General features: G+C 38.7%; 1 protein-coding gene and 2 long non-coding RNA genes across 3 annotated transcripts in view; 1 reads left to right on the forward strand and 2 right to left on the reverse strand.

The window, feature by feature from the left end:
- Positions 1 to 3061, reverse strand: part of LOC116659800 — a 37320-nt gene extending 34259 nt beyond the window's left edge. The window contains exon 1 of the long non-coding RNA XR_004315164.1: positions 2983 to 3061. This is a non-coding gene — a long non-coding RNA (uncharacterized LOC116659800). The remainder of the gene's footprint in view (positions 1 to 2982) is intronic.
- A 3910-nt stretch (positions 3062 to 6971) lies between these two features.
- C3H5orf15 (chromosome 3 C5orf15 homolog) lies at positions 6972 to 18616 on the reverse strand. The gene is made up of 3 exons (XM_032476738.1): positions 18434 to 18616; positions 9858 to 10384; positions 6972 to 8436 (listed from the first exon to the last, which is right to left on the reverse strand). Exons 1-3 carry the CDS (start codon positions 18570 to 18572, stop codon positions 8305 to 8307), a joined length of 798 nt encoding a protein of 265 aa, XP_032332629.1. The 5' UTR covers positions 18573 to 18616; the 3' UTR covers positions 6972 to 8304.
- A 57-nt stretch (positions 18617 to 18673) lies between these two features.
- Positions 18674 to 21474, forward strand: LOC116662704. Its single transcript, XR_004318711.1, has 2 exons — positions 18674 to 18852; positions 21126 to 21474. It is a non-coding gene; the product is annotated as an uncharacterized LOC116662704 (long non-coding RNA).
- The last annotated feature ends 11 nt before the right edge of the window (positions 21475 to 21485 follow it).

The raw sequence follows: 21485 nt of genomic DNA on the forward strand, positions 1-21485 counted from the left end.
CAATTCCAAGCAGGACAAACTCAAAGAGATCCACACTGAGGCACATTGTAATCAAACTCATGAAAAATAAAGACAAAGAGAAAATCTTAAAAGCAGCAAGAGAGAAGCAACTGATCATAAAGGAGATCCCCAATAGGATTAACAATTTCTCATCTGAGACCAAGGAAGCCAGATGACAGTGGGATGTCTAAAGTGCTGAAAGGAAAAACTATCAACTAATCATCCTAAATCCAGCAAAACTGTCCTTCAAAAATGAGAGATAAATTAAGACACCCCAAGATTTTTAAAAACTGAGGGAGTTCAGTACTATCAGACCTGCCCTACAAGAATGTCAAAGGGGGTCCCCTCAGACAAATGAAAGGACACTAGACAGTACATAAAGTCACAAGAAGAAATAAAGATCTCTGGTCAGATAAATACACAGGCAAATACAAAAAGAACTACTATTACATTTTTGGTTTATAACTCCACTTTCTGTTTCCCACAAGATTTAAAAGACAAACACATGGAAAATAATTACAAATCTATGCTACTGAGCACACGATGCATAAAGATGTTGTGAGTGACAACAACTTAAAGGGGGGAGGATGGAGATGTGTAAGAGCAAAGTTTTAAAATAGATTGTTATAAAATTAGGCTGTTAAATGTGATCCCCATGGATTAACAGACACACATTACTACATATAAAATAAACAACAAGGACCTACTGTAGAGCACAGGGACTTATATTCAATTTCTTGTAATAACATATAATGGCTCTCTTGCTTTCTCACCTTCCAAGACAGCCGCACTCTATGGAGTGTACATCTCTCTGAATAAATCTACTCTTACTCAGAAAACATATATGTAATGGAAAAGAATCTGAAAAGAAAAAATATATATGTATGTATATGTACAACTGAATCACTTTGCTATACACCTGAAAGTAACAACAACATTCTTGAAATGACAAAATAATAGAAATGGAGACCAGATTGGTGGTTGCCAGGGATTAAGAAGGGGTTGAGAGTGGGAGGGAAGTGGGAATGGCTATAAAAGGGCAACAAGTGGGATCTTTGTGGTGATACAAATGCTCTGTATCTTGACTGTATCAATGTTAATATCTTGGCTGTGATAGTGGACTATTTAGTACTAGTTTTACAAAATGTCATCAAGGAAAATTGGGTAAGAGATACACAGGGTCTTTATATTATTTCTTATAATTGCACATTAATCTATAATTACCTCAAAATGTAAAGTTTAATATTATACATTTAATATATTAAGTATTAAATATTATTAAAGTATCAACATACATGTAATATGTATAATATATATTAAATACATATACATATACATATACATCTAGAAACAATACAAATGTCCATCAACAGAAGAATGAATAAACAAATGATGTCCTATTAGTTCAACGACCACTACTCAGCAATAAAAAGCAACAAACTGCTGATAATGCAAAAATATGGGTGAATCTAAAAACAAAACACAGAAGTAAAACCACCGTGTTAATCAAAAGAAGTAAGATACAATTGAATACACTTTTTATCCCACCTATATGAAGTTCCAGAACAGGTCGAACCAACCTATGGTGATAAAAATCAGAAAATGGTTACCTCTGAACGGTAGGTAAAGGAGCACCTGGAAAGAAGCACTAGGGAACTTTTCTGGGGTGATGGATATGTCATATGTGCTGTTTGGGGTGGGGTCACACAGATATAAACAATTGTCAAAACTGATTGAACAACTTAAAATCTGTGAATTTAAATGTGCAAAGTTGATCTCAATAAAACAGCTATTATTTCCTCAAAAAAACTTCTGTTCATTAAAAGACGCCATTAGGAGTGCCAAGGCAAGCCAGACACAGAACAGGAGGAACAATTTGTCACATATATAACCAACTAAGGGCTCGTATCCAAAACAGAGAACTTTCATAAAACAGTAAGAAAAAGACAGACACTCCGATAGAAAAATAAGCAAGACTTGAAAAAGCACTTCACAAATCCCATAAACATATGGGAAAATGATCAATACGATTAAACAGCAAGGAACTGCAAAGTCAGACCACAATGAGCGATCCAGAAGATTACCTAAAATTAAGAACACTAACAATGCCAAGCATTAGCAAGGATATAGAGCAACAGGAAGTCTCACACACTGCTAGAGGAAGGAGTGTAAATTGGTTCAATCAACTTGAGACAACTGTTTGGCATTAGCTATTTAAGTTGAATGTATGCATCCAGCAATTCAACTCCTAGGCACATACCCACTAGAAATGCAAAGTTTACTCCTGTAAGCAGCAAAAAACATGTCTATGTATAAGAACGTTCCTAACAGTATTATCCATAATACTCTGAAACTGGCAATAGCTCAAACGTTCATTAACAGTAGACTAGATAAATATACTGCATTATATTTTACAATACCATTCAGCAACGAAAGTGAATGAACTACCGCTACACACTGAACTAACATGACAAATCTCAAAATCATATGTAGAATGAAAGAAGCCAGTCACGAAAGAATATATACAAAGCATACTGTATGACTCAGTTTATATGAAAGTCCAAAATTCAGTAAACTGTATGCATATATATTTAGGTGGAAAATCTAAAAAGAAAAGCAAGGTAATGATTGCCATGAAAGTCAAAATCATAGCTCCCTATGGAGGGAGGGGGTGGTGGTGATTGGGAAAATGAGCATGGGCTGCTGGCGAAGTTCTATTTCTCTGCCTGGGTGATAGCTACATAAGCATTTGCTTTTTAATAATTTGTTAAGCTGTACATCTGTTTGATGCATTTTCCTATAGTGTGTTATGTTATGTTCATAAAAAAAAGCAACTTTAAAAGGAAGAAAAAGAGAATGTTTAGGGCCTAAAGAGAGAGAAGCTTTGGATAGTTTTTCTTCTTACTTTTGTGTAGCTGTCTCATTTTTTATAATAAGAGTCAATTAGTGATTAAAATCAGGGAGGCTGGGGTCAGATCTTACCTTAATTCAAATCCCGGTTCTCTCTCATCAGCTCTATGACCTCAGGCAAGTCGCTTAACTGTGTGCTTGTTCCCTTACCTGTGAAATGGAGATAATAATAGTAACTACTTTATTTGACCAGTGTGCACACATGGAACAGTGAGTCCCTGGTCCATAGCCCTCACCGTTAGCTGCTATTGTAATGTCTAAATTACCTTTACCACGAAGAAACAAAAGTGAAATCCAGCTTTTGGCACTCACACACTTCACCATAACTGCTCAGTTCTTTTTCTTCTCTGCCTAACAGTGGGCATCATGTCTGACCTGCTGTCGTCCCCAGCTCACAGCACAGGGCCCCGGTGAAAGAAGCCCAGGTGTTTGGCTTTTAACACAACGCCGTGGTAATTGCAGAAGGCGAACACCTTAGAGTGAACGTCAGCGGCCTGGCCCAGCCTCCGTCCTCAGGCATGCTAAGGAACCTCCCAGCACCCCTCTTGGGGTTCCTGGGTCCCACTGCCGTTAGGCACAGGTTCTTGAGAACAGCCCAGGGCATGATGGAAAGGATCCTTTGGCCTTTTGGGGGCGAAATGTGAGAATGAGGAACAGAGAATGGGGTTGGGAGGCTCCAAGGAAGCCCCGCCTGTCCCCTAGCAAGCCATACAACCCTGGATGACTGGGGATAAACTCAGCTCTGACAAGCTGCGCGCTTCCACGGAGCCATGGGGGTGCTGGGCAGGCAGTCCCAGCACTGTCGGCAGCTCCTAGCACCTCCTTCGGGCTCTCACTCCTTGGTAGACCTAAGTCTCAAGCTAGCTCTTTATAGTCAGTGACATGTTGGAAATTCCTCCCTGTACACACACATCCTTTCACAAATATAAATCCATCTTTTTTCTTTCTGACAAACCTGTAAGCTAATCAGTTGCCCATTTGACAGGGTAGGAGGCTGATACACAGGACTCAGACCAAGGTCATGCAGACTTGACCTCCCCTCACACTCCTTCTTCCCCTCCATTTCTCCCCAGGTCTCTCTTCCTAGAAGAGCAGATAGGTACAACATGGGGCAGGATGTCCTCACCCCAGCAAAGCCCAGGACATTCAAGTTAGCCCTGGAGACCCCAGACCCTTCCTCACTCCCAGGGGATCAGGAAATGTATTTGGTCTCTCCCTGGTGGATGCAGAATGGCATGGGAAGGCTCAGGCCCAGAGTGGGAATCCAGCCCAGACCTGTCTGACCCTCCACAGCTCTAGCCCACTAAGCCACTGCCTCCTCTGGAAGGGTCTCAGATGGGAGTACTGTCCAATCCACATGCCAAGGGGTGGCCTGGGAGAGAAGCACAAAGAGCCCTATAAAGAAGGACATGCAGGGAGTAAAGGATTCCCAGAACGTGGCATCTCTAGGCTTCCTAGCAGACAAATGAGGTAGTTTTGGGGTTTTGAGAGAAAGAACTATAGGGTTTCTGAGCAGAGATTAATTATAGCGTTAGGTAGAGAAAGGCTTCTTAAGGAGGGGCTTTTAAATCTGGAGCCTCATCAATAGTGGCCATGGGGACTGGGACTCCTTAGGAGGGAGCTAGAAGAGAAGTAAGCTTGGAGCTTATGGGGTAAAAGCTGCTGCTTACTGGTCCAAAGTCAGGCTCCCTGGAATCACTTCGGCAACCTAGACAGCAGGTCACAACCGCACAGGGGTATTGAGATAGGAGTCAGCAATGGCCCCACCTCCATTTCCAGAATATGTCCCAGCAGCTTCCCCTCCTCACATCAAGTGAAAACCACAGGTGAACAGAATCATCCCCTGACCTCAAACCTCAGGGCAGCCTCCTTCTCAGTCCCCTTGGAAGATGTCTGGCCCTCACAAGATACTTTTAATCTCTTGAACTAGGAAGTTCCCACACCATTTTGAGTTGAACCCAGAAGGAAGGCAAACTGTTGCACCACCAGATCAGGTTGAGAGAAGGCAAAAGGCAAAGTCAGCCAGAGAGAGAGAGAGAACCAGAACACTTTGGCAGCTCTGCCAGCAGTAACCTCCATCGCCTTCACCTATACGGGCAACAGCTGCTCTTCTGATCAGAACCTGGGATTTGGGAGAAGAGGGGATATCTCACACAATTAACGTGGGCTTCATGTAGGAATGCGGATGTTCAGATAAAACTGATACACATCTTGGTTCTCCCCCACTGCTTGCAACACTAGGTCCCAGATTTTAGTAGTATTAGACTGTGTCCTGACTACCTGAGCCAACGCATAGCCTGTTTTCTCCTCATCTAATCTCACAAATACGTCATTGATTTCAAGGCAGTGCTGAACAAGGTGCTAGAGATGAGTAAGAGCCAGTCTCCATTCTCAAGCTCGGCTACAGAGAGGGCCACCTCCTACACATAGTCTACTAAAGAGCTTACACTCACCCTCATGAGTTCACAGCTAAAATCAAAACCCCACTCAAGACATGCCTGCCGGCACAAATTCTAAATGTTTCTCTCTGCCTCACAGCTTTCAACACATTCCTTTTCAGATAAGATACAGAAACAGGAGCTAGGGTGAAACCTAGTATGCCATAGTACCAACATTTGGTGCAGAGCTTCTGGTCTCTCCAGAAAGTGACGAAGGGAGAAGGGAGGAGACAAGACAACATGTGAGTAGGATGCATTAGTGCTCTAAGACAGAAATGTGGGTCTTATTTGTGCCATCCAATACTCCTTTGCCTCATGTAACGCAACAAATTGATTCCAGTACCAAAATGTTCACAATACTATTTCCAAACCAAAAATTTGAGATCATCTAAACATTCAAAAGGAAAACAGCTAAATAAATTATGTAGCTATTTAATGTTTTTAAAGAATATTAATAATGTAGAAAATGCTCATGATCTGTTAGGTAAGAAGCAAGATACAAAACACTAAATGAAACCAAATGCATTTAAAATTTATTAACATACACATATGTCTGAATTATACACACATGTATAGACCAGTGGCTTGGGGGCCTCTGTAAGAATCTGGCAGCATTTTTAATCAATGTACAATCTGATGCTCCAAAAGTCAGGGACTACTTGATTGGAGCACTGGGACACAAGTAGCAAAAATTGCCATCAGGAAGCACCCAAGAACCCCAGATCCTCTAAAGTGGGGATGATCCTCCAGGATGGGGAAGCCAGGATGCTAGAAGCACACGTTGATGTAGCTACTTTACTTTTCTTTGCAATCTTACTTTGCTATAGTTTTCAACAAATTTTAGTACCCAGCAGTAAACTGGACCTAAAGTAGGACTGAGAAATGTACAAGGAATTCATAGAAGCAGAGTTCTATTGCTAAAAAGGAACAAAAGCAAGCTAATCACAGCACTATTTACAATACCCAAGACATGGAAACAACCTAAATGTCCATCAACAGATGACTAGATAAAGAAGTTGTACTATATTTATATAATGGAATACTATTCAGCCATAAAAAAGACATGATGTCATTTGCAGCAACATGGATGTCCCTGGAGAATGTCATTCTAAGTGAAATAAGCCAGAAAGAGAAAGAAAAATACCATATGGTATCGCTCATATGTGGAATCTAAAAAAAAAAAAAAAAAAAAAAAAAGACAAATGAACTTAAATATAAAACAGAAAGAGACTCACAGATATAGAATACAAACTTGTGGTTGCCGGTGGGGGGGGTGGTGGGAAGGGACAGACAGGGAGTTTGAGATTTGTAGATACTGACAGGTATATATAGAATAGATAAAACAAGTTTATATTGCATAGGACAGGGAAATATATTCAAGATCTTGTAGTAGCTCACAATGAAAAAGAATGTGACAATGAATATATGTATAATCATGTATGACTAAAAAAATGTGTTGTACACCAGAAACTTGACACAACATTGTAAACTGACTATAACTCAATTAAAAAAAAAAAAAAAAAAGCAAGCTAATCAGCTTAGCTTCTTCTCAAAGCACTACCCATCTGTCACCACCCACATGAAGGACCACATGCCATTAAAATGAAACACATTTATAAAACATGGATTTATACCTTTGCCATTTATTTTTTAAAATCTTATTCAAAATATTAAATAATACAATTTCAGATATGAAAAAAATTACTGCAATAAAACAGTTCAGGTGTATTTCCATTGTGCTTCCCTTCCTTATAACAGTAAATTGCCCACCCAAGAGAAATGATGAACTGCCCTGCCTCTTCCATCTCTATACAAAGCACATGCCCACTGGTTCACTCAGGCTTCATGAGTGGTATTTAACATATTAGGCGTTATGTTTTCTAAAATGTTGTAGTGATTCCTGTAAGTCAACCATGGTTCAAATCACATATTTACATACTAATCAACTGCTTATGATAGAAAGGGTAAAATGAAGTAACAGTAAATAATTTCCAGTTGCTATTAAAAAACAATTTAAAAACTACAAGGGGAGAGTCAGTGTACACATATATCCTTTATGTATACAAACAACCTCATTCAGATATAATTTTAATTTGAAAGACCTAGATGTAATATTACTTAAGTGATAATGGCCCCTAAGATTTATTCAAACTTCCTATAAAATAATAAACAAGTGAACAGATATAATTTTAAACTCTGCCCCTTACTTGAAAGCTTGGAGGAAACCGTGCTACAATCAATTGCTAACTAAAAGCAATTGTACACATATTTAATATTTTACCACAATTTCTACCTCTAAATTTAATTCAGTAATTCAAACAAAAAATGCTATCTCTATAACATTTTATCTATGTCCGCTGTAAATTGCAAAGTCTCTATTGCCAGAATTTCTAGACATATTTATTAAAATGTTACCTAAAATTGTGGTCAGAATGAGCAATAATAAATTATGTATAAATTATCCAAAAATATTCAAAGCAATTTTCCTGGAAGAAAAAAAACGTATACGCAAGGTACTATTACATACATCCTTATAGACTACCGTTTGGGAGCACAAAGAAATGTGTGCTTAAGAAATAGGATTTGGATGGTGGAAAGAGAAGCTGAGTCAGCAGTATCAGATATGTTAGAATTTATTACAAGTTTGGGATCTCTTAAAAGTAGTATTACTAACACTTCCAGAAGAAGTATAATAAAGAAATCTAAAACAATAAAAACTAACAGGTAATGCTTAGCTCCACATTTTGGCCACCTGATTGAATTCACCTCTAAAAATGTAGATAAAAAATTATATACTCCTTGTTTGTGATACTTAATTTCCAAAGCACCGAGGCAAAATAAAGAGAGGCTCACCTCTCATTTAAGTACTAACTGCCAATGGCAAACATCTGCACAATATCATATAAAAAGTCAAGCAAATAAAATTACATAATAAGCAAATTCAAATCACAGTGCTTTAAAATATATAATCATTGGTAATCTTCAGAGAAGGCATTGCTTCATTAACATTCTGGTCTAGACGATGATATTCCACTGTTTTGGAACAAAAACCATCACGCCATTTTCTGCTTTGAACCAGAAGGAAAATCTGGAATAAAACAAAATAAATTAGATTTGCAAAAGAGAAAATAGAGGATACACTAAACGTTTTCATAACAAGTGAAGTATCTCTTTCCTAGGTTACCAAATACAAAAGTAAAATATCAACAATAAAAGGGCTATTTTGTTTTCCATCTTGTAAACAAGGTAAGATGGTGCTTCTCAAAATTTCATGTACATAGGGGTACTTGTTAAGGACTGATTCCTGGCCCCAATCTTCAGAGATGAGTTAATAGAGTGCAGTGGAGCCCAGAAACCTACCTGTTTAACAAGTCCCTTAAGTCTTTAAAATAGAGATGGCCCAACACTAAACACTGGGATAGAATATCAGTGGCATTCAAATTTTTGTTCACCTACAAATATTTATAGAGCTAGTGATAAGCCACTAAACCACAAATAACCAAAAGAATCTGTTTGTTTGCTTGTTGTCTAACTCAAAACCACAAACAAGATATTAGAATCACTGATTCCCAAAACTGGAAGGCATTCTGAAAGTATCTGATCCACTTCTATCATTTCTCAGGTGAGAAAATCAAGGTCCCAAAGGGGAAGGTGACTTGCCAGGAATCACAAAGCAAGTTATAATAAAGTCAAGAAATGAGATTTCCTGGCCACTAAGTATTAAAAAGGACATTGTGTTTTCCTTAAAAAAAAAAAAAAAAAAAAAAAAAGACAAACCAATTCCAGCACAGAATTGTTCATCACAATATTATTTCTGAACCAAAACTGGAAACGATCTAAATACTCAACAGGAAAATAGCTAAATAAATTATGAAGCTATTAAATCATGTTTTTAAAGAATATTAATGATATGAAAAATGCTCATGATTTGTACAGGTACAAAACTATATGAAATTAAATTCATTTAGAAATTAACACCCACATATGTCTGAATTATACACACATTTACAGACCAGAAATACACCAAAATGTTAATAATGCTCAGCTTTGGTAGTAGCTTAAGTTTTCTTTTCTGTATTTCCCTGTGTTTTCTGAATTCCCTAAAATAGACATATAACACTCGTACAACAGGGGGAAAAGTTATTAAAATATCATTAAGTTCCACGCTTAAAAAAATTAAAAGTACTAAATTAACAATCTTTCTCCACAAGTATTGCCACTGAACTAGCAATGCTAATTAAGATATAAAACCTTTTTTTAAAAAAATCACTGGGCTTTGGTTTTGCTCAATAAAAATAATTTGGCTTCTTTTTTTAGAAGCACATGTAGTAAAGCATTCTGTCATTTTTTAAAATACACCACAGATTTATAAACTGATCAGACATCTGAATATTTTACCATTACTTAAAACCTGACTAAACAAAAAACTCTGAATCATCAAAAGCATTAATAAGAAATATGACTGAAATAACAGAGGGCAACTAGAGGGGCTGAAAATCCCAAACTTACCTTCCTTTTGTTGTGATATGTAATATAAACAACTGCAATGCAAAAAGCAAAAATAATAAGATGGAAAAAGAAATGGCTATCTTCCTCTTCTATATTTGAGGGTGGGTTCTTAAAAGATCTCACTGACTGTTCAATTTCCATGTAGCCCCTGTTTTCTTCCAAGGCTTCATTTGACTCATCGTCCCTGGGGCTGGTGGTCCAGTCATAGTCTGGTTCTCCATAATCTCCATTGTCCAGAGTTTCTTTGGCGGTGGACGGAGAACTATTCAGTGTGAGGAGATCCTCCTCCTCTATGTTAGGATCTTCATTGTTATCAGCTTCCTCTTGGGACAGAGAAGTAGTAGGCGAGGGATGAGGGGACACAGATGCCACTCCACTTTTTTCTGTACTAGTTGTGGGAGGGAGAGTGGTGCTGATTTGGGAAATAGAAGGTTTGGTTTGGTTCTCATGTGTTAAAGTATTCATACTTGTAGCAGAAACATCTTGCTTGAGTACAGTCTGGTTCAGCCAATCAGTTTGTGATCCAGCTAAAATAAGTGAATAAAGTACATTAAACTGAAACCTCTAAATTTTTCTCCACCAAGCTAGAAGCATATACACCTAAATTTTTCACTAAGCTAGGATCAGCCACCTCTTTTTCTGTTCTGGGGATGAGGTGGAGTCCAGGCAAGGATTGCTGAGGTCCAACCTCCGTGAAATGAAAATAAGGGGGTACAAGCTCTGTGTGGACTTTCCCACTGTGACCTAAAGTCAGACCCCTCTCTATTCTCTCTTCTTTTTCTTACGATGGCAGGTTATGTAACGCAGTAGGTCTCTAATGCTGCTTAAGTTGTTACTGTCTGGAAAGGCCACTGGTATCTGGTAGATAATTCATTTTTTATTTCTTTTTTTTTTTCATTTTTTATTCAATTTTAAATTCAACACCCAAAATTCAGATGTGCATGTAATGCTGTCAACAATTATACTGTATTTTCCTAGTCCCTTCACCCTCCTATTCCCTTAGGAGACCATTCACATTTTCCTCTGTACTCAAACTTCCAACACCTGTTGTCCTCATTTTCAATGCTATCACCACTTCCTAAATCCTCTGAGAAAAATGAAGCCATCAAAAGAGAACTTCCATGAACAACCAGAAATCTAGACTCATAAATCCAACTGTCTACCTGATATCCTCCTTAATGTCTGTCATTCAAATCAACATGTTCAAAATTAATTCTTATTTTGGCTTCCAGGAAGGTAGAATAGATCTATTTTTCCCTATTCTTCCCACTAAAAACAACTAAAAACCCTACCTATGACTTATAAAATAACGTAAGAAGGCTTTCTGAAAGGTGGAGAGGATAAGGCAGAGTGGTTAGAGACCTCAGGACCTAAAAAACAACCCAGTGGTGACTTTTCTGGATTTTCTATTTACTTCATGTATTCCAGTCGTGGAGCTGAAGAAGCCAGCAGCAACCTGGAAACACCCAGGGGTATGGACAACAAGAGCCAGCAAAAAAGCCTGCTCTCTCTTGCCAGAAGATGAGGAGAGAGGCATCCTAGCTAGAAAGAAAACTTTTAGACAGCAAATGCTCTACTCCGAGCAAACAGAAAAAACTATAGTTCCAATCACACCTACACGAGCAAAGGCTGGGGGGGGAGTGCAGATTTCCACCCTCAACAAGCTATAACGAGGTACTTCCTCTCCACAATAGGATGGTGTCAGAGAAGCCCTAGTGGAGAGTCAAGACTTTAGTCATGGCCCAGCAGTAATGAGGCCGCTCCCACCATTGTGTCAGTGAAGACCATGAGGGGAGCCAAAACTCCTACCCCTGCCCAGAACTAACAGAACCACCACCACCACCCTTCGAGAGTCAACACAAATCAAGTGGAAACACTAGATTTCTATCTTCTCCTGGTGGTAATGTGCAGCAACCCTCACCTCCTCCACCACAGCAACTCATAAAAAGCCAACTAAAAGTGAACAAACTGCTGCAACTTACCCCATATGAAATACATAATTTGAATAGCCCCGTAACTATTCAGAAAATTGAATCTTAATTTTAAAATTCCCAAAAAATAAATCTCCAGGCCCAGATGGTTTCCCTGAAGAATTCTACCAAAAGTTTAATGAAGAATTAACACCAATTCTACACAATCTCTTACACAAAACTGAAGGCAGGGAACACTTTACGATTCATTTTATAAAGCTAATATTATTATCCTCATACCAAAGCCAAAGATAATACAGGAAAAGGAAACTACAGACTGATATCTTTCATGAACCCAGATGCAAAAAATTCTTAACAAAATATTAGCAAAGAGAAATCAGCAATAAGTAAATAGAATGAATTCTATGATCAGTGAGGTTTATTCCAGGGATGCAAGACTTGCTCAATATTCAAAAATCAATGCAATCCACCATATTAACAAGCTAAATGAACCTCAACCTAAGTCTCACACCTTTTACAAAAATTAACTAAAAATGGATCACAAATTTAAATGTAAAATGTAAAACAATAAAGATTTTAGAAAAAGGCACAAGACAAAATCTTCAGAATCTAGGGCTAGGCAACAAATTCTTAGACCTGACATCAAAAACACAATACACAAAAGAAAAATTCATAAATTGGATTCCATCAAAATTTTATAACTCTGTTCAATTAAAGACCTTCCTGTGAGGATGAAAAGACAAACTACAAAGTGGGAGAAATATCTGTAAGCCCCATACCTAACAAAAGACTAGTATCTAGAATACATAAAGAACACTGAAAACTCAAAAGTGAAAAAGCAAACAATCTAATTAGAACATAGGCAAAACACAGAGACATTTCACCACAAAGTATATACAGATGGTAAATAAGCACATGTAAAGATGTTAACCATTAGGGAAAAGCAACTTAAAACCTCAATGAGATATCACTGCACACCTATCAGAATGGCTAAAATAAAAATAATGAAAACACCAAATATTGGCAGGGACGCAGAGAAACAAGATCACTCATATGTTGCTGGTGGTGATGTAAAATAAGTCAACCATTCCAGAAAACAGTTTGGCAGTTTCTTAAAAATTAAATGTGCAACTCCCATATGACCCAGCAATTACAGTCCTGGGCATTTATCCCAGAGAAATGAAAACTTATGTTCACAGAAAAATCTGTACATAAATGTTTAGAACGGTCTTATTCATAACAGCCAAAAACTGGAAATATACCAGATATCCTTCAATGAATGAATGGTTAAACAAAGTGTAGTACATCCATACCATAAGAATATCACTCAGCATTAAAAAGGAGCAAGATACTGACACACGAAACAACTTGGATGAATCTCCCAAGAATTATGCTAGGTAAAAAAAGCTAATCCCAAAAAGTTGCACACCATATGATTCCATTGATATCATATTCACAAACTGATGAAATTACAGAAATAAAAAAGACAAGTGGTTGCAGGGATTTCAGGAGGAAGTAGGGATAAAAGGGAAGTGTGGGTGACTGTAAAAAAGCAACAGGAAAGGTCCTTATGGTGACGGAAATGCTCTGTATCTTGACTATCAAAGTCAGTATCTCAGTTGTGGTATTACTCTATAGTTTTGCAGGATGTTACCAATGGGAAAAACTGGGTAAAGAGCACACAATCTCTGTATTATTCCTTACAACTGCAAATGAATCTACAATTATTTCAGAATTAAAAGTTTAAAGAAATGCATTTTTACTCCCCACTCCAAAAAGAAAAAAGAAACAAAACAAAACAAAACAAAAATGTTCTATTTACAATCTCCTTTTCGGTTAATGGCAACTTTATTTTTCTGTCACTCAAGCCAAAATCCTTCACATCATCATTTTAACACCCCACATCCAATGTTACTCTACCTTCAAGATACATGCAGAATTTGAAGAGTTTTCACTCTCCACCACTGCTGCCTAGTCCAAACCACCTTCATCTCACCTGGATTACTACAGTAGCCTTCTCAATAATCTGCTTGCTTCTACCCTAACCCCTTAGTGTCCAAGGTCAACAAAACAGCCAGAGTCATCCTGTAAAAACTTAAGATGCTCTACTCTGCTTAAAACCATCTAGTAGTTCTCTATTTCTCTCAAAAGTGAAATTCAAAGACTTTACAAAGCCTATGAGAGCCTATATGATCTGGTCCCCATTATCTCAATGCTATTACCTCTCACTAATCTTACTAACTAATCCCCACTGCCAACTTAACAGACAGCAGGCATTCAGTTAATATTTACTAAATATCCAAAAAAAAAATTTACTAAATATCCTCTTGACCCAACTTTCATCACAAATCCTACACTGCTTCCCAAGTAGCATTTTTGCACCTACAACACCCTCTGAAAAGCCTTTCCCATAGTTCTCAGCCAGGTAAAACCCTACTTACTCTTCTAAGGCTACCTCCAATGTCACCCTATTTGTTGTAACTCCAATACCTACCATTAAGTAGGAGCAGAATTAATATTGTTCAAGGGGTGAAAACTGGGGGGGGGGGGGGGGAGCAGTATACCTTAATGGTAGAGCATATGCTTAGCCATGTGCAAAGTCCTGGGTTCAATTCCCAGTACCTCCATTACAAAAAAATTTAATTTAATTTAATTTAATTTAAAAGGGAGTAAAAGCTTAGAAGTTACATACAAGAAAACAAACTAAGAATTCATCTGAAATGTTTAATGCAAATTAGATCAACCTCCTGGACCTCCACTCCTTCAAATCACAGAATTTGATCCATTCAGATATCAAGAGTATTCTGAACAAAGTGGTATCTTTGACTTTATGGATTTCATTGTTTGAGCTTATATATATGTAAACTTTAGACTTCTAAATGTATGTTCCATTCCTATTCTTTCCTATTTTATACTACCTCTCTAGTTAAAACTTAACATTTTAAAAATAAAAAATTTTAAATTTAATTCTATTCTACTGGTTCTTTCAAAAAAAAAACTGCCTTAAAATAAACTATATCAATATTTCTCAAACAAGAATGCACAAGACCCTGAGAATTCATTCACATATTGGGGACTGCAAAACATGCCTTAAAAATTAAATACATTACACATTAAATAAATTTAGGCCACAGCTGGGAGCAATACAATGACAAATGTAGTAAGTAGGCACTTTTGAAGTAACACGGCAAGACTTGGTCATAAAGTGATCCTGTGATCATAAAGCATCCTGTGATTCAAAATAAAGCTTACATTAATTTTTTTAACTTTATCAAAACAAAAACATAAAATTTATGCAGTCTTACAGATTGCCAAGAATATACCCAAGCAATGAAATTTTAAGAACCCTAATAAGGACAAGTTTTTAAAAATCTGATATGGTAACTTTCTAACTTTCTACACTTGGTTGAAGTATGGAAATCAATACATTCTAGCTAGTCTTTAATTTTCTTATTACAAGAGTAAGTACTTTGAAATCATTCTACCATAAGGCATGCTTACTAAAAAGACGTTTATTACCCAAAGTTTTGCAAATGCTACACTGTACTGCAATGGAGCTAATTCCCTATTAAAAACAGATATGTTAGTTTTCATTTACCTTCAGTAGAGAACAATCTGAATTTAAAACTGATGCATACAAAAAAAAAAAAAGCTGATGCATACAAAAACTTAATTAAAAAAAAGATTCCCTAAAATGTCCCAGGATAGTTGGAGCAATACTTATGGCCCCCTAACAAATAAAAACAGACACAAGAGGACACCTTAACAGTCTACACTCCCTCTCGCTTACCCACTGATTACAAGATTTTCAATCATCTCTTAGGGGTAAAAGTTTTTCTCTGAAACCACACTTACCAACTATACATACGCCAAGCATTCCAGCAGGAAATATAAATGTTTAAATGTCAGTGTTTCTTTAGATGATTAAATGACCAAAATAACCATGCTACTTTAGTACCTTAGGAACAGGAGTATCTCTATCAACCAGAGAAATCCTCATTATATTTTACTAGCAATAAAAGGGCCTTGGGAAAATGGACCACTGTTCTCCACAGACTCAGAAACACCTCTGGGAGGGTAGTCCAGTTCTCCGCCCTCAGTGCTGCTGGGGAAACCCAAGTAAGTCACCACAGCACTGTAGTAGAGGCATGTATGGCTAGACAGCCCCTGCTGCCAAGTAAGTCTACACTACTCTGTTCACACTGCTTTTCATCTGAACTCAAACAGATTTAGGGAGAAAAAGCAGGACCGTGTTTTGGCCTGAAGTAAAAAAGGGACTACTAAACAAGATATTGCTTAATCATTATAATTTCTTATCAGCGGATTTGTTCCCCCTAAGTATCAGGCTCTGGTTTACAGATTTCCTCATTTCTCAAGAAAGCCTTTAAATCTTCGTTCACAGTGTAATGTTTCTAAGGAAAGGAATACTTAATCATGCAGCATTATTTACAATAGCCAAGACATGGAAACAACCTAAGTGCCCATGGATTAATGAATGGATAAAAAATTGTGGAATATATACACAATGGAATATCATTCAGCCACAAAAAAGAATGGAATTGGAATCCTGCCATTTGCAAAAACATGGATGGACCTTATGCTAAGTGAGGGCATTATGTTAAGTGAAATAAGTCAGATAGAGAACCACAAATACCATATAATTTCACTTGCATGTGGAATCTATTAAAAAAATCAAAAAGATTCATACAGAATTGTGGGTCTGTGTGTATGTGTACATGTATGTGTGGGGTGGGGGGGATGAAGGGAATCAAAAGGTACAAACTTCAGTTATAAAATATATGTTATGAAGATGTAAAGTACATGATGGTGACTATAGTAATAATACTGTATCACATACTTGAAAGTTGCTAAGAGAGTAAAATTTTTTTAATTGAAGTACAGTTATAACATGCCAATTTCTGGTGTACAGCATAATGTCCCAGTCATGCATAAATATACATATGTTCATTTTCATATTCTTTTTCATTAAAGGTTATTACAAGATATTGAATATAGTTCCATGTGCTATATAGAAGAAATTCAATTTTTATCTATTTATAAATATAACGGTTAATATCTGGAAATCTCAAACTCCTAAATTTATCCCTTCCCACCCCCTTTACCCCGGTAACCGTAAGTTTACTATGTCTGCGAGTCTGTTTCTGTTTTGCAGATGAGTTCATCAATGTCCTAAGAGAGTAAACCTTAAAAGTTCACATTATAAGAAAAAAATTTTTTTGTTAATTATGTATAGTGATGGATGGTAACTAGACTTATTGTGGTGATCTCAGTGTATACAAAAATCGGATCATTATGCTGTACACTTGAAACTAATACGTCAATTGTATCTCCATAAAATTTTTAAAATAAATACTTAAAATCCTATAGATCCATTAAAATGAAGCAGGGTTGTCCAGTTAACCCAGGGTTAAAAAGGGGACCATGTTTACCAAGAATCTCCCTTGTCCCAGAACTCCTCGTCTTCTCCCAAGCCCTCAGAAGCACAACGCCCCAGTATTCTCTCTTTACCAAGCACCAGAACCTCCCAGTCCTCAGAGATGCCCCAGTACTCAAAGATCGCTCTTTCCCCTCCACTATACTTCTCCAAAATATTCCATCAGCTCAGTCCTGTCACTGCCCCCTACCCTTCTTGGTTTTTACCACTGATCTCACCCATCCTGGAGAGCCCCCACCTTCCCATGGCCCAGACAGACCTCTGGAGCCCGCTCCTGACTTTGGGACTCTCTCCAGACACCACACCTCCTAACCTCAGCCATCTCCTCAGCACCTGTCCGCTGTGCCCCCTCTTTTAGTCCCTCCTAAATACCACCTCTGTAAAGAAAAAAAGTTGTTGCCTGACATGTCAGTTCTACAAGGATCAAGCCATTAGTCACTGCCGCTGCCCACTGACAGTGTGCCTGAGGGGAATTCAGGATGGAAAAAAACAGGATGAAGTATTCTGTGTTCTGGATATTCGAACCCTAGACAGTTAAGATGAATGTCTAAGGAATCGTTTCAATGACCCAAGATTCTTGCATCTTCCACTACATAGAAAAGTACTTAAATCATGAACTTGAGATGTCTGTTCTTTGTGATTAGTCACTTTTTGATGTTCGACTATTTCCAGCAAAAAAGTCATACATATCCAGACTCCTCCCTTACTTCTTACAACAATTTCTCAGAACTATGTCAGACGCTGTCTCCCCAGAGACAGTCCTCAGGAAGACACTGAATAAACTCAACTCACAGCTGTTACAGTTGTGCGGTTTGTTTTTTCAGTCGACACCTCCAAGGAATTTCGGAGACCGCATCACCTCCATTCTCCGTGGCAACCATTCTCCAAGACTCGCTAGACACCACCACCACCACTCCTCCCTCCCCGCCCATCTACACACTCCGCTCCCTGGGCCCCCGCAGCTCTCAACCTCACTTTTCAGGCCCCTCAGAGACCCCACCTCCATAGCCCCCTTCACAAACCCTACTCCCTCCTCGGGACCCGTAGAGACCTTGCCCCTCTAGACATCACCACCTGCTCGGGACACTCGGAAGCGCCCGTTCCCTGGCCGGGCCTATTTCGCGGCCGGCGGCCGGCGCCCGGGCCCTCCCCGTCTTCCCGCGCCCGCCCCGCCGCCGCTCCCGCTTTACCACTGGACGTGGCGGCGGAGGCAAGCAGGAGCGCCAGGAACAGCGGCTGCGCCAGCCCCCCGGCGACCTGAATGGCCCGCCTGGGCGGCAGCTTCTCTTCCACAAACCCCCTCATCCTCCTCAGGGCGGCAGCGGCCATAAACGTCTCGGCTGGGAGCCTGCGCGGTTGCTAGGCTCTACGTCATGACGTCAGACACTGCGTAAGGACATCACGGCCCTAGGCGTCTACGTCCCAGCGTGAGGGCGTCGCAGCCGGGAACCGGGAGCTGGGTGGAAGCGGAAATGAGGAAGACGGGTAGCTGGAGTTGCGGCAGAGGGGAATAACCCCCACCCCCAACCCCACCAGGCCAAACTCAGCTCGGAGCTAAGGATGTACTGTGTGAGGTGTGAAGACGACCAGAGCCCACCCTCCTTCGCACGTAATTGGCTACTATACAGCTAATAACGGGGTGGCGGGGGGCGGGAAGTAATTAGATTTATTTTTTTAATGAAGGTATTGGGAATTGCACCCAGGACCTCATGATAGGCGTGCGTTCTGCCACTGAACCATACCCTCCTCCCAGGTGATAACAGTGTTTTAAAACATTTTTAGAAGAAATATCCAACTGTGTATAGTAGACTGATCCCGAAGGAGAAGTAACTGTCCTCCCCCTCGCAACAGCAAAGGAAACATAAATGTTAAGCGTGAGTGGTGGAATTTTAGGTAAATATTTTATTTTTTATCTTTCCCCATAATCATTTATTACTTCAACAAATATTTAGCACCCCTCCATTACAATATACAGCAGTGAACAAAACGAACCCCCGACCTTTGTGTGGAATTTATTTTCCTGTGAGGGAAACTATAGTGTAAAATATATACTATATTGAATGATAAGGGTATTACGGAGGAAAAGCAAGGAGGCGGGCTAGGAAACAGGGATGCAAACAGCTTACAAATTTCCTACAATAAGCTTCTATTACTTTTTAAATTTTATAACTTAAAACCCCCAGTATATGAAAATGCAAATTTAGATATTTCCAGAAAATTCCCTTATGGCCCTAGCAACAATGATTTGGTCTGTGTTCTGTAAATATTTTCTTGATAAATGTCTATAGGTTTCAGATCATAAATGTTCCATTTCATTGGTTGGCAGGAAAATCAGTATGGCATGAAGGCATTTATTTTACCCAGGGCTTCACCACTCTGGTCTCCATGAGTCCCTCAGAACATTGCTGTTACCGCCCAGGGACAGTTGAGTCTGCTCTCTGAAGAGAAAAGGGCCTGTGTTCTGAGTCTGGTTTCCCTTAACATTTATCTGGCCCTGGTGACCACTCTGAAATACACAAACTCTGTGTTAAGAAAACTAAGAGGTCATTCATCTGTTTCATTTCCCTACACCCACCACAAGCCCAGATAGACTGAATGGTGCCGTTATTGCAAAACTTCCAGGGTAGCCAGGGTACAAAGTCCTCCCAAGTTCCCCTCGAGCTTTCCCTCTGTGAGCACAGAAACCATCACTCAATTTAGTGAATAAGCCTCTCAATTCCAGCTTCTGCTTGTTGGGAGATTCAAACTTAAACAGGCCTTTTTTTCTATAGTAAACACACATTAAGTCATCTCTTCTTTGTCCACTTTGTTCCTTTGTCCCCATATAGGATTGTGTCAGTTCTCTTACTGGTAAGATACCGTGAACTCAAGGCATTTTGCACAATATTCTGACATGCTGCATGCTACAGGCAGACACGAAATATGTAAATGGCAGGAAAATATTCCCTCATACTCAGAGGGCCCTGTGTACATTTCAGAATACCAGTACTGCTCCTGGCATCCGACTGGATGTATCCAACAACCTTTATGTGCCAAAATCTCTGGACAAATTTAACAAAGTTCACTTTGAAATAGCTGCAGGACCTTATGAACCTCATGAAGACAGTATGACAAATACTGAGTCCAGATTTTGGGTGACTGTTTACACAAAATACTTCAAGTAAATCTGCTGTTTAGAACTGTCACTTCCAAATATCCATACAAAGGAATTCTGCCTAAAAATATGTAATATTGAATAGAAAAAATACTGATATTTGATGAAGCTGGATAATGCGGAATTCTTATTCTACTTCGTAAACATTTAAAATTTCCACAATCAAGTTAATTTTTTAAATATATATGGCAGAATCCTAAAACCATCCCCAATGACCCATGCCTTTATATGATCCCTTGCCCTTGTGCGAGAAGGACCTGTGAATATGATGGGGTATCATTCCTGTGATTAGGTTGTATTATGTGGAAAGCTGAAGTTAAGAATGGGAGATATCTTCAGTGGACCTAACATCATCAGGTCAGCCCTTAAAAAGGTTGGTACAGTTATAAAATAAATAAGTTATGGGCATGTAATGTACAGCATCGTGACCATAATAAATGATACTGTTGTATACTTGAAAGTTGCAAGGAGAGATCTTCAAAGTCCCTACCACAAGAAAAAAAATCATCTCTATATAGTGATGGCTGTTAACCAGATTTATTGTGATGATCATTTCACAGCATTCACAAAGATCAAGTTATTATGTTGTACACCTGAAAATAATTTGCTATATGTCAATTATATCTTAACTTTTAAAATATATGTATTTTTTAAGTTTAAAGAGGTTGGGGCTCTTCTGGAGATTTGAAGTGTGGGAGGGATTTGACAGTGAAGTTTTTCTATTCTAGCTTTGAAGATGGAGGAGACCACATGGCAAGCAATGCAGGTGGTCTCTATTTGCTAAAAGTGGCCCCTAGCTGATGACCAGCAAGAAGATAGAAACCACTGTCTTATAACCAAAGGTAACTGAATTCTGCTTAACCATGTGAGCCCCCAGTCTTGTGGAAGAGGACTCCAAGCTTCAGATAAGAACACAGTTCAACTGACATCCTAATTTCAGCATCGTGAGAACCTTAAGAGAGAGCCCAAGCACCCAGTGCTTGGTCTTCTAACCTACAGACCTGTGAAATACGTAAATGTTTTAAACCACTAAATTTGTGGTAATTTGTTATGCAGTAATAAAAAACTAAAAATGTCTCTTTTTCACT

This window comes from Camelus ferus, chromosome 3 (assembly GCF_009834535.1).
Source record: "Camelus ferus isolate YT-003-E chromosome 3, BCGSAC_Cfer_1.0, whole genome shotgun sequence".
Classification (NCBI taxonomy): Eukaryota; Metazoa; Chordata; class Mammalia; order Artiodactyla; family Camelidae; genus Camelus; species Camelus ferus.

Excerpts from the sequence above, each read along its gene's own strand:
- C3H5orf15 (XM_032476738.1), bottom strand. The coding sequence starts at position 18,572 with ATGGCCGCTGCCGCCCTGAGGAGGATGAGGGGGTTTGTGGAAGAGAAG. Across the intron at positions 10,385-18,433 it reads CTCCGCCGCCACGTCCAGTG|CTGGATCACAAACTGATTGG; the intron begins GTAAAGCGGGAG and ends CACTTATTTTAG. Across the intron at positions 8,437-9,857 it reads CATATCACAACAAAAGGAAG|ATTTTCCTTCTGGTTCAAAG; the intron begins GTAAGTTTGGGA and ends GTTTTATTCCAG.